Raw genomic sequence first — 12,882 nt, 5'->3', positions numbered from 1 at the left:
ATATTGCTCATGCAGTTGGAGTTGTTAGTCGATTTCTCTCTAATCCTGGTAAAGATCATTGGCAAGCAGTGAAGTGGATTCTCAGATACCTCAGAGGCACTTCCAAAGTGTGTTTATGCTATGGAGGTGGTGAACCTGTGTTGGATGGCTACACAGATGCAGATATGGCAGGTGATCTTGATTCTAGAAAATCTACTTCTGGTTATATGATGACTTTTGCAGGGGGAGCTGTGTCTTGGCAATCAAGACTACAAAAGTGTGTTGCTTTGTCCACTACTGAAGTTGAGTACATTGCAGCAACTGAAGCTTCCAAAGAACTCTTGTGGATGAAGAAATTCCTACATGAGTTAAGCCTCAAGCAAGATAAGTTTATGTTATTCTGTGACAGTCAGAGTGTGATCCATCTCAGCAAGAATTCGACTTTTCATGCAAAGTCGAAGCATATTGAAGTGCGGTATCATTGGATACGAGATGCATTGGAAATGAAGTCATTTTTAATTGAGAAGATTCATACTGATGAGAATGGTTCATATATGATGACGAAGACCTTGCCTATGTCGAAGGTGATATGTTGTAGAAAGAAAGCTGGCATGGTTGAGCAGTACCTTCCCACTTGAGTCGTGAGGGGAGATTTGTTGGGTGGGTTCACTCTCCAAGTGGAACCCACTAGTTTTATTAGTATTATTATTATTGAAATAAAAGAAAGAAAAAAAAAAGGTATTATTGAGCTAGGCCCACTTGAAGGTAATAAAATGGATTTAGAAATCCCTAAGAAGACATACAAACAGACAACGAAAGAAGAACGGTTGCCAGAGAAGAAAAATAAGGGTTTGGTTCCAGTGGTGGTAACAGGTGTGTAACAAACTTGCTCCGTTTGATCTACAAATTTAGTATGTTATTCCTACCACTGAGTTTGTTATTTTAATATATAATTTGAGTAGTTTTATCTTCTCTGAGAGTTACTTTAGCATACCCACTTTAGTGGAAGGTTGTTATAAGGTTGTTATAGGGTTGTTATTGTTGATTGATATTCCCTATTGTTATTAGGAAGACTGTTGGTGTATCCATTAATTATTATAGTGGAAGTTTTTACTAGACTAGGTCCAGTGGTTTTTATTCTCTCAATTTGAGGGAAATTTTCCACGTTAGAAATTGCGTTTGTCTCATATTTAATTTTCTGCCAACTATTATTGATCTTGAAATTGTATTTTCTGTTTGGCCATTTATCTGCACAGGTGGGGGGAAAAATATTCCACATTATTGAGATAATTATCGCTAATTATCTCTAGTTTTTCCCAACAATTAATAGCCATGAAATATGTGTTGTTTATCTAATATTTCTCCCTATTTCTTAAACCTTCCTTCATCGATATTTTATCTATGAATGAGTGGTGATTCTTCTACAAACCAGCTATAAATAAGTCTTAGGTACTACAACTTCCACTATAAATTTTAAATTGTTCTTTGTGTTTAGTACATGTCTTTTATTCTATAGTACAAAATAGTATGTTTATAATCATGTGCAATTTTTAAAAGTTATGTTTTGTGATTTGTTTTTAATTTGAAGGTTTGTGTAGGTGAGACCAACTTCAATTTACATTTGAATTCTTAGAAGTTGATTCGTATATTAATTTTGATATGCAAGTTATAACTTGCCTTGTAGGATGTTGTTGGAGAGTAGTTAATTATCTTGGAGCAAAAATCACTCCAACAAAGGTATAGATTTGAATTTTTTGATTATTTCTATATTTTATTTAATTATGAATGAATTGTTTGGTTTTTAAAATCTTAATTTGGGTGTCATCCACTATTACTAATGTCAAGATCCACACATGTGTTGAAGAAGATGTGGAGAGGAAGTTTGTACATAGTCTCGATTAAAATTGTTTGTATATTAATGTGGTGATTTTTTTATGAGATTTTCGAAATTATAGTTTATGTGTTGTCAAGTAAAGTTATTGTTGGGGAGTCCGAGGGAGCCCAACATTCGGAATGGGCTAAACAAGAATTCATAAGAGACTTAGACACCACATCTCAACCCAAAACCTTAAGGCATTAGGTTTATGGGTCATTCTCCTTATATATCCAATATAGCCTCTATTCCTGGTCAATGTGGGACTAACCACTCATAATTGAATTCCAACACTCCCCCTCAATTATGAGTTCCCACCACTAGACTTGATCCACTTGATCCAAGTCCTTTATTGACCACCTTGACCACTAGACTTGATCCACTTGATCACCAAGTCCTTTTTGGTCCACCACTATACTTGATCCATTTGATCCAAGTCTTATTTTGCTCCCCCATCAAGCAAAACCAGGCTCTGATACCACTTGTTGGGGAGTCCGAGGGAGCCCAACATTCGGAATGGGCTAAACAAGGATTCATAAGAGACTTAGACACCACATCTCAACCCAAAACCTTAAGGCATTAGGTTTATGGGTCATTCTCCTTATATATCCAATATAGCCTCTATTTCTGGTCAACGTGGGACTAACCACTCATAATTGACTTCCAACAGTTATAGGGAGTAGTTTACTCTGGTATTTTGAAGTTGTAAGATACGGTGTAGTTTGTGCATAATTAATTTAAAAAATGATCATGTCTTATTTTCTCAATCACACATTGTTCAAGTCAAAATGAGGAAAAAGGTAATGAAAAAAAACAATTTATACTACATATTTTAATGTTTAATAAAATTATATGTATCGTCACTCTGTTGGGATTTATTATAATATGTATTTTAGTATAAGTATTGAAACATCCAACTATTTAATATTCAACCAATATCGAGAAATTAGGATATTTTGAGTTTTAATATATTTTTTAAATATTTTAAAATATTACACGTTAGTAGACTTAAATAGTAACAAAAGAGAAATGTAAGATGGAGTTTGAAACCATCAATAATAACATGATTGAATGTTCACCGTCTATTTTTCACCTTTCTAAAAATTAATTGATTTGAAAAATAATATTTATCGAAAATAAAAGACACTTAATGCAATGAAAATATTAAAGATAAAATGATAAATTCAAACGAATTGAATTAACTTTGAAAAGACAGAAGTGGCAAGATAGAAAGAATAGACAAATTAAAAAATAAGATATAGGAAAATGTATTATCGGGAGGAGCAATATAGATACACGTTCATATATATACACGTTCATATATATACGATATATTATTCTAGGAAATGAAGCAAAAATTAAAGGTCATCCATATAATTTTTTATTATTATATAGCATATGGGAATTTTAACAGTATTAAAAAATTTAATATAATTGAATACTATTAAAATTAAATCGTAAATAGTAATGTCATTCACATGTTACAGTTATTTATTTAGTTAATTTGAATAAATGTTATAGTAATATATATATATATATATATATAGAGATAAATTAAAAAAGGTTATTGTTAAATTCATAGTATAATACACATAATATTTTTTTATTGTATAGAATTATATTTTTTTCTCACATCTTTTACTGAAAAAAAAGTTTCTCAATTCTTACAATTTGTTAATCATTTTGTTGCCAAAATTTTCACCATCTCCGTGAAGAATAATCGATTAAAGGCGTAACATTTGAGGATAAATCCCGTTGGTTTGAGAGACATTCAAATTACAGTGTATAATACTCAGCCAGTTTCACAAAGAATGCACTTAACAGCATACATTCGATTTAAAATTTAAAATGAATATTATTTATAATCTTTAATATAATTTTAATTATTTTTCTATATATTAACTTTTAATTATTATTATATACACAATTTTTAAATTATTATAATACTTTATATTGACAATAGTAAAAAATTAATCAATTAAGATGAACAATATAATAAAATATCTTCTTATTTTTTTATAATTATTATATTTTTAATATATGTATAAAAACCTTAAACGAGACATTCGAGAATGAATGAGTAATTTGATGTGATAATTAAGGGGCTAATTGGCCTTAGTTGTCCCTTTAATGAAAATTATTTAGAATTACATCCCAAAAAAGTTATTTAGAATCAAATTTATTTGCATTTTCTAGAATGTTTTTTATATGGTTATTAATTTAATCAATTATAATTTTTTTACATTTATAATTTTTTTTAAATTTATTATAATACAAAAATATATTTTTAGTTAAAAACTATTCGTAAAACACTTATAAAAATATACATAAGTTTTTCTATTTAGGTTTAATTCTACTTTTGACTCCTCTAATCTTTCGATTGCACGGTTTTTTATTTTGTAGTTTAAAATGAGTGATTTTAACCTATTACATTTAACTTGTTTTTGATTTTTTTAGTCCTCTATATATTTTTTTTTCCAATTTTGTGATGATGTGGCCAACTTTAATAATGTGACATGTCCGAGAGTATTACAACATTAATATAAGCATTTTCAACAAAAATAATAATAAAAAAGGAAATTGTTCTAAAAAAAAATCCTTAACCCCTCATCCTTCTTTTTCTTCTTAGTCACTCTTAAAAATTATAAAATTGTTAAGAAAAATTAATGGAGAAAAATTAATGGAGAAAAATAATGTCCCTCATTTTATCCTTCCTCTTTCTCTCCCATCCATGTGAATTCCTCCTCCACAATAACAATATTTGCTGACCACACCACCACATGTTTCACATCAATGAGCATCACATGTTTAAAATTGTGTCTCACAGGATCAGATAACATTGGATAACTCGCATAGCATTGAATATTAAAAAGAACTCGACAAGTACGTTTTTTGAATCATGTCCATTTGCATACTCATAACCGATTCATAACTCAGCGAAGTGGAAAGTCGTAGGTTGTTTTGTCTAACATGTTTTGGAGGGCAAAATGGTGGTGGTGAGTAGTGAGTTTGTAAATGAGTAAACGTGATGAGTGGGGTGGCTATTGGAGAGTGTAGAGAGTGTGAAGAGGAGGAGAGTTGTGAAAAAAGAAGTATGTAAATTGAGATTGTGGAAAAAATTTCAATTGAAATTTAGAATAAACAATTGAAACAATAAATGAGATGAAGAGATTTTCAATTTTCTAAGTAATGAGATGAGAAAGAAGAAAAAAGAGTGAAAAAATTAAGAATTTTTTATTTATTATTTCCTAACAATTTTTAATTATTTTTAGATGTTTGAATCCACGTTAAAATTTGAAATACACTTAAACATGTTATATCATTAAAATTGACTACATGATACAAAATTGGAAAAAAATATATGGAAACTATAAAATAAAAAAGGAGGTAAGTGTGAGAGGCCAGATCATTTATTTTAAACTAGAGAAACCAACGTTGCATAATTTTTTAAAAGATTAAAGAAGTCAAAAGTGTATTAAATTATGTATTTATTTCTAAGTTCTGTGAATCGCTAATGCGCAACAACCGTGCTTTTTTTAATTTATAGGATAAGATACTAGAACTTAAATAATGGACACGATATAGGTAGCATTGTTTCACTAAAATAATAATCACGAATGTTCCATCAACTTCTAGTTTAGTCTAGTTATTTAACCATGAATATCCGTCTCATAATAGAATATGTGGCTAAACCTCATCTTTTTCTTTTCTTTTTTTATTTTGCTTTCTTTTTAAAAATTATTTGCTTCTCTTTTGTGACATTATAGATATGAGAGCAATGGAGAAAATTAAGCCAATAGTCGTTTTCTGCAATTTCCTTCAACTTTCACTATTATATTGTACTATTATTGGTGCTAACCCAACGTACATATCTTATCACAATTTTTTCCTCGAGAAAGTTATTTCTAAAAATCATTTTTAAAAGTTTAAAAACCGTTTATACCTCAGCCGTGCAATTATTATTATTATTGAGAAATCCACATATTTTTATTTGTATTATATATAAATTGTTTTTGTCAAGGATTATATATCATTTTGAACATCCTTGTTTTCTAGATTTTAGAAGATGAACGGGTCGTACAATACATGTTAAGATCAACAACAAATTATAAAATGATGTCTTTTTTAAATCATAAAAGTATTTTGGTAAAATCATTAAATTTTTATTCAAACATAATTAAATTCAGACTTCTAAGAATATTATTGCGATTTTTATAATTCAAGTTATTAATAAAAAGTAAATGAAAAAAAGTATATTAAATTATATTGATAATTGAAAGAATTAATTTCATCAAGAGTTAAATAAATTTATATAATTAATTAAATAAATAACTAATTAATGTAAAATAATTAACTAACTAGTCAATTCAACTAATTAACCAATTAAGATATCTAATATCCCTTCAAGATAGAATGTCTTTAATATATTTTGAGTTTCGAAAATCTCAAAAAAGAAATATCGGAAAAGACATTGGCTAAAATAAATTTAAAATGGCAAAAAATCATTGGCTAAAAGAATTTCAAACGCCAAAAATTAATCAGCGAAAGAATATGAATTTTGCGTTTGTCTAACCATATCATGAATAGAATCTAATATGTATCTAATTTGAAATGACAATTAAGGCAAGAACAAATGAAACTATCCAATGTATTCATTTTTTTTATAGAAGTCGAAATGCCAATGAGACTAAAAAGAATGAATTTGCTTAATCGTCAATTTCTTTATGAGTATAAGCTAGAATTCTAATTAAAACTAAAAGATAAATAAATTTTACATAATGTCAATTAAACTTAAAAGAAAGAATGGATTTTTCCACCAAATATTGTTGATGTTTTTGAAAATTCTTCAACAAATACTTTGATAGCATATATTCTTCAGTTTGATGATGAGGAGAATTTGACTAATGAATTCGACTCCACCTTTTTCATACTTGACGAAAGTTGTTGATGTTGAAACAATGTTGATATTAAAATATTGAATAAATCTTGAATTTTAGTAAAGTTTTATTGACAGACATGTTGCTCTTATTAATGTCCACTGTTTGATGATTTTTTTTTTTTATCATCAACATCACGATGAGATAATTCTAACTTGAAATTTGAGAGGGAACTATGAATAAATAAAGAAAGAATGAGAAATAACTAGTTTTGAATGGAGAAAGAAGGAGATGAAAATGATAAATTATTCAAAAATTAAATGAGAAAGAAAAGATAAATCAATTAAGTTTTTATGAAAAATTATCCAATTATATTTTTAGAAAAAAAAAATAGCATAATAAATTATCTATCTGATATCATATTATGATTCTTGATTTAAAGCATTGATAAATAACTAATAAATAAATTGAATAATATTGATAATTGAACTTAATCACATTTAAAATTAGTTAGTATTAGTATAACTAATTAACTAATTATATTAATGTAATTAATTTTATATAATGTTTTTTTCAATTGATAATAAAAACAATTATTTTAATATCAATTAAGACCATGTTAATTTTAAATAAAATTTTAATTTTGAAAATATCAAGAGAATTAAATTTTTATCAAGTATTATTTTCATCGAAGTGTAAGACGATTTATTTAGTGATTTAGTCTTTAGATCTATCCTAGTGACAAAAGTCATGTACACTAAATATAGAGAAATAGTATATTGTAGATTTAAAAGGTACACTCCAATACATTACGTGACAATGATGGTAAGTTTTATTAAAGCTAAAATTGGGTTTTCCAATATTATTATGACTAATAATATTGGCTATATTTCAATGCTAGTTTTCAAATTAACAGAAAGAAATAGGACACTCTAATCGACTAGATGGGCCATGTCTACAAATATTTTTTAAGTCATACAAAATCATTAATTAAAGCATGAAATATGGTGAAGATAAGGTGTGTTACCTCACCAATCTATTAGTATCTATTTATTTTATATGAAATAATAAGGTGCACATGTAAGGAATCCGAAGCAATCCACCTAACATGTTTACTTTTCTCCTTTCTTACTTTTTTCAAATATTCTTTTACTAGTTATATATTATATTGTCTCCAACAACTAAAATGAAATTCTAAAAAAATTCAAGTTTCATGTCACGTCCAATATACATTAACCACCACCACAAAAGCCAATCTATTTTATAGGGCATGCTTTTAGTGAAGCTCACTATTTTCCAATAGTTTAATACATTAGGATAAGCATCCCAACATAAATCTATTATCAAAATCATGATAGTTGTCATGATTAGGCGCCAATTAAATATTGAAAACGCTAAGTGCACTAAATAGAGAAAGAGTTGTGTTAATTTGTTTCTTAATTTTAGGTATTACGTACGAATTTGAAGATTCAAGAAGCTGACAAAGTTTAAGATTAAAAAAAAATAGAAGCTAATAAAGTTTACAAATATAATTTTTAGTGAGAAATGGCACAACAATTTTTTTTTAATAATTTTAATACGACAGCTCACCTTTTTTGTCGTTGTCCGTTTTCAAGACTAGGATGGATGATGAACTTGATACGCACCTAATAGTAATTAAGAGAAAATCCAGAGGAAATTTCAAGAATTAGGCCTTTGTTTTACCCAAAAATATAGAATTAGGCACTTCTTTTTTTTCTTCTTCTTTTATGCTCTTAAATGATGAAAGAGAAATTGAAGAGAGAGATTTCATTTATAAATTAACACACATTATCACCGTATAAAGTTTAATTATCTTAGACAAAGTAGTATAATAGTTTGATCAAAGAGATTAAACGAGTTGCATAAAAAACTTCAAAATTAAATTGTGTGACACTAATATTTTTTTCATCCCTGTCGTGTAAAGTAACTACTAAACATTAGTCTATGATATTAAAAATACCTAACTCAAAGTACAAAGATAATAATTTATAGAAATTGGAAAACAGACAAATTTTGATACGAAACAAGGGAAGGATGGTGAAAATGACACATAATTAATTACCAAGAGCAAATTGAAAAATGACTAAAAAGGATTCACAAAAACTTAAAAACAAACACATAGGAATTGAATACATACATACATTGGAAATAAAAATAAATAAAAATGACAGAAAAGGGATACAAAATACACCCTTGAAACACAAACAGTTATCTACAATTTCATGTGACCCTTATTTTCGGTTTTTTTCTTCCAAACCCCACTACAGCTGTACTGAAATGGAAAAGACGAAAACGCCCAAAGGGACCACTTCATTTTGCACTCCTCAACATTATTCTTCGGGGGAAATTAATTAACACCATAGACTCATTGACAAATAAGTGATAGATAGAGGTGAATTAATTAAGCATTGCTTCTGAAGGATCCAAGAGCTTTAATGGCTGATCCTCTAAGAATGTATTGGTGGTATATTGCAGCCACTGTAGCTCCAATAATTGGTCCAACCCAGAATATCCACTATTCATAAAAAAAAAAAACATATATATATTAGAATATTATTATCAACATCAACGTACACATATATATAAATATTCGTGACAATTCGTAAAATTTAATTATTTTTTTTTAATATTAAAATGTAACAAAATTGTGCATTATAATAGTTAAATTAAAAAACATCGGTTAATATAATTATTTTTAAAATATTGAACACCAAAGTTTTACTCAAAATTGTGCATTATAATCTTTAAATTACAAAATATCGGTTAATTTAATTATATTTAAAATATTGAACACCAAAATTTTAACAAAATTGTGCATTATAATTGTTAAATTAAAAAATATCAGTTAATTTGATATTTTTAAAATATTGAACACCAAAGTTTTACCTGGTCATCCCAAATTTTGCCTTCGTTGTAGATTACGGCTGATCCGAAACTTCTTGCCGGGTTAATACCGGTACCGGTAATAGGGATAGTAGCCAAGTGAACCATGAAAACAGCAAATCCAATGGGTAGTGGTGCCAAAACCTTAATTCATCAATTCGCAAAAAAATAAAATAGAAAGTCATATAGTGAAGAAAAAAATTATAATGATAAATTATGTGACATAATTTATAATAATAAAAATTCTTACAGGAACATGGGAGTCCCTAGCGTTTCTTTTTGGATCAGTGGCAGAGAAGACAGTGTAGACAAGAACAAAGGTACCAATAATCTCAGCACCCAAAGCTGTACCTTTGTTGTAACCATCATGAACAAAGTTAGCACCACCTCCATACCTGTCAAAGTATGCTTTTTGGAAACCCTTTGCTAGTCCGGTACCGGAGATCGCACCGGCACACTGCGCTGCCATGTAAAACACCGCCCTCAGCAACGACACCTTTCTTCCTACGAATAGTCCGAATGTCACTGCCGGATTTATGTGCCCTCCTGGTATCATAATTGAACACCTAATTAAGCTTTATATACAAACATAACAAAATTTAATAGCAATTTATTGTAAGAGGGAGAATAAACATACCAGAAATACCAGCAGTGCAGTAAACAAGGATGAAAATCATGCCACCAAAAGCCCAAGCAATACCCAAAATCCCAACACCATCACAATCAGTACCACCAGCTTTAGGATCACTCTGATGACTATAACCAATAATGGTCAAAATTGTGACATAAAGGAACAAAAGTGTTGCTACAAATTCAGCTATAAGAGCTCTATAAAAAGACCACTTTGTTAACTCATCAAAATCAATCAATGGTGCTGGTGGTGGATCTTGGTAATCTTTAGCTGAGAATTCACCATGTTCTTGAACCTCAACATCTTTAGCCATTGCTGCTTAAACAAAACTATGTTTGTTTTTTTTTTAATTTTCAAAGTGGGATGGGAGAGTAGTGTGGGTTGAATTGAGTAGAAAGGGGTGGTATTTATGTAACAAATGAAAGGAAAAGGAATCAAATATTTTTAAGTATGTTTTTTTGTTCGTTTATTGATAATGACAGGATTAAATTAAACGCAATTTTTTTTGCCGTCCTACTTAGGTTGATTTCGCTTGCATGGTCCCACTTTATTAGGACCCCATTCCAACGGGACTTATTGATTTATTTGCATATTATTATTATTATTATTATTATTATTATTATTATTATTATTATTATTATTATTATTATTATTATTATTATTATTATTATTTTAATTTTAATAACAATAAATCTAAATGACTTGTGTCAGAATGAGCCAGGCTTCAAGGTTTTCGAAGATGTTATAGAGATTCTTACAAATTATTTAATATACAATAGTAATTGTATCTTTTAAAAATTATAATAATAATTCAAAAACTAATTTTCATTTTTAAATGAATAAAAATTAGGGATGAAAACAAAAATATTATACATTTATTTTCAATGATTAAAAATGTTGTTTTGATGTTATTATAATGATAATAATAATTATTATATGGTGTGGTGTGGTCCAGTATGACCTAAAAAGGTAGTTGTATGCCAACGGCTACATGTGATTATGGGCAAGTATGGAATTTGAAAAGGTGTTTTGTGTAGATAGATAGAGAATTATGAGGCAAACTAAGCATCAACAACAGGGTGTACTGCTTTTGCTGTTCTGTCTCTCACTATTTTGGCAATTCATAATCAATGACTGTGGTCCCATCTGTTTTTTTTGTTTTCATCCGTACTAACTATTCATTAATCTCTATTCCATCGTAAATTTGGTAACGTTTTATCTCTAATTGTTTTATTACCAAATATTAAATCTAGATACTAGTTGAGTATTTTTCTTTAGGTGGAACCGCATTTTGCTAGTGTTTGTTTCCCTAATTCTCTATCTGGTCTTATAATTAGTGGTCGACAATTAAGTCATTTAATTATTTTATTCATATTATAAAAATATATTAATAAAAGAAAGAGGAAATTACTGTGTAATATTATAAATGTATAATAAAATATATTACATTATAGATGATATAAATAATATTAATTAAATAATACAATTAAAAAAAGTACATTAAAATTGAAATATTCATTTATTTTTAGAGAAAAAAATTTCAACATCTTATCTTCATGAGAAAAAAACAATAACAAAAATTCACGTTTACTTAAACTCTTCATGAACCTTCATGAGACAAATTTTAATGATTATGGTTTACTATATAACTGATATTTTAAAAATATTTAAAACTCTAATTACCATAAATTTTATCTCTTATAAATAAATATTAATGATTATTTTTATTTTTATGAATCATGATTAAGATAATAACTTAACGGATATTAATTCGATAAAAAAAAAATAAATGTTTGTCTCACATTGAATCAATTTTAATCAAGTTATTGTTTTATCATTAAAAATATAAAAAATCATAAATATTAATTAAAAAGAGTATTTATTAAAAAATTTAATAATTTTTAAATATTAATGAATGATCTTGATCATTCATTAATGAATGTATAATTTCCCTCGATCTTATATTCCATTGTATATGGAACTAAGGCTTTGCTTGTGCACCAGCTAGTTAGGTATCGCATTGTGCGTGAGGTCTCTTATTTATTGGATCAAATGTCCTACAATATTAACTATGGATGAAGCATAGTGGGAAGAAGAGCGTTAAGATAGAAAATACATTTTTCCATTGTTGAAAGATTTTTTTAATGTATTGAGTTCTTGGTTAAAATTGTATTGTTCTTATCTATGATGTTTACTTTTTGGAATTTATTTTTATTTTTTTCAATAATTTTTGTACCCATGGATATCATACAGGGTGTACAAAATCCAATTCGTTCTGCGAATTCGACTTAATTTGCAAGCAACAAGTTGGATTTGATTCGATAATAAAATAAAAACAAAAAATAAAATTAGGATAGGAACAAAGTAAAAAAAGATCCAGTTCAGGTCATCCTATGCGTTATTCGTCCAGTCTCAAAATGCATTAAGGACAAATAATTATTTTTATTTTATTTTATTATTGATTCAATTACACTAATTTTATTTAAGGTTTGAAAAAAAACTTATTTTTCCTATATCTTTTTTTCTCCCTGCAATTGCATATTCACTTTTCTTCCTTATTATTATTATTATTATTATTATTATTATTATTATTATTATTATTATTATTATTATAAAAC

General features: G+C 27.7%; 1 protein-coding gene across 1 annotated transcript; it reads right to left on the bottom strand.

Annotated features, from left to right (window-relative positions):
- Positions 1 to 8,785: 8,785 nt before the first annotated feature.
- Positions 8,786 to 10,679, bottom strand: LOC101513621 (aquaporin PIP2-7). Its single transcript, XM_004505936.4, has 4 exons — positions 10,271 to 10,679; positions 9,884 to 10,179; positions 9,637 to 9,777; positions 8,786 to 9,265 (listed from the first exon to the last, which is right to left on the bottom strand). The coding sequence occupies exons 1-4, from the start codon at positions 10,575 to 10,577 to the stop codon at positions 9,152 to 9,154; spliced, it is 858 nt and encodes a 285-aa protein (XP_004505993.1). The 5' UTR covers positions 10,578 to 10,679; the 3' UTR covers positions 8,786 to 9,151.
- Between the last annotated feature and the right edge of the window lie 2,203 nt (positions 10,680 to 12,882).

The sequence above is a fragment of the Cicer arietinum genome, chromosome 6, assembly GCF_000331145.2.
Source record: "Cicer arietinum cultivar CDC Frontier isolate Library 1 chromosome 6, Cicar.CDCFrontier_v2.0, whole genome shotgun sequence".
NCBI lineage: Eukaryota > Viridiplantae > Streptophyta > Magnoliopsida > Fabales > Fabaceae > Cicer > Cicer arietinum.
This window is presented reverse-complemented; position numbering and strand designations above follow the sequence as displayed.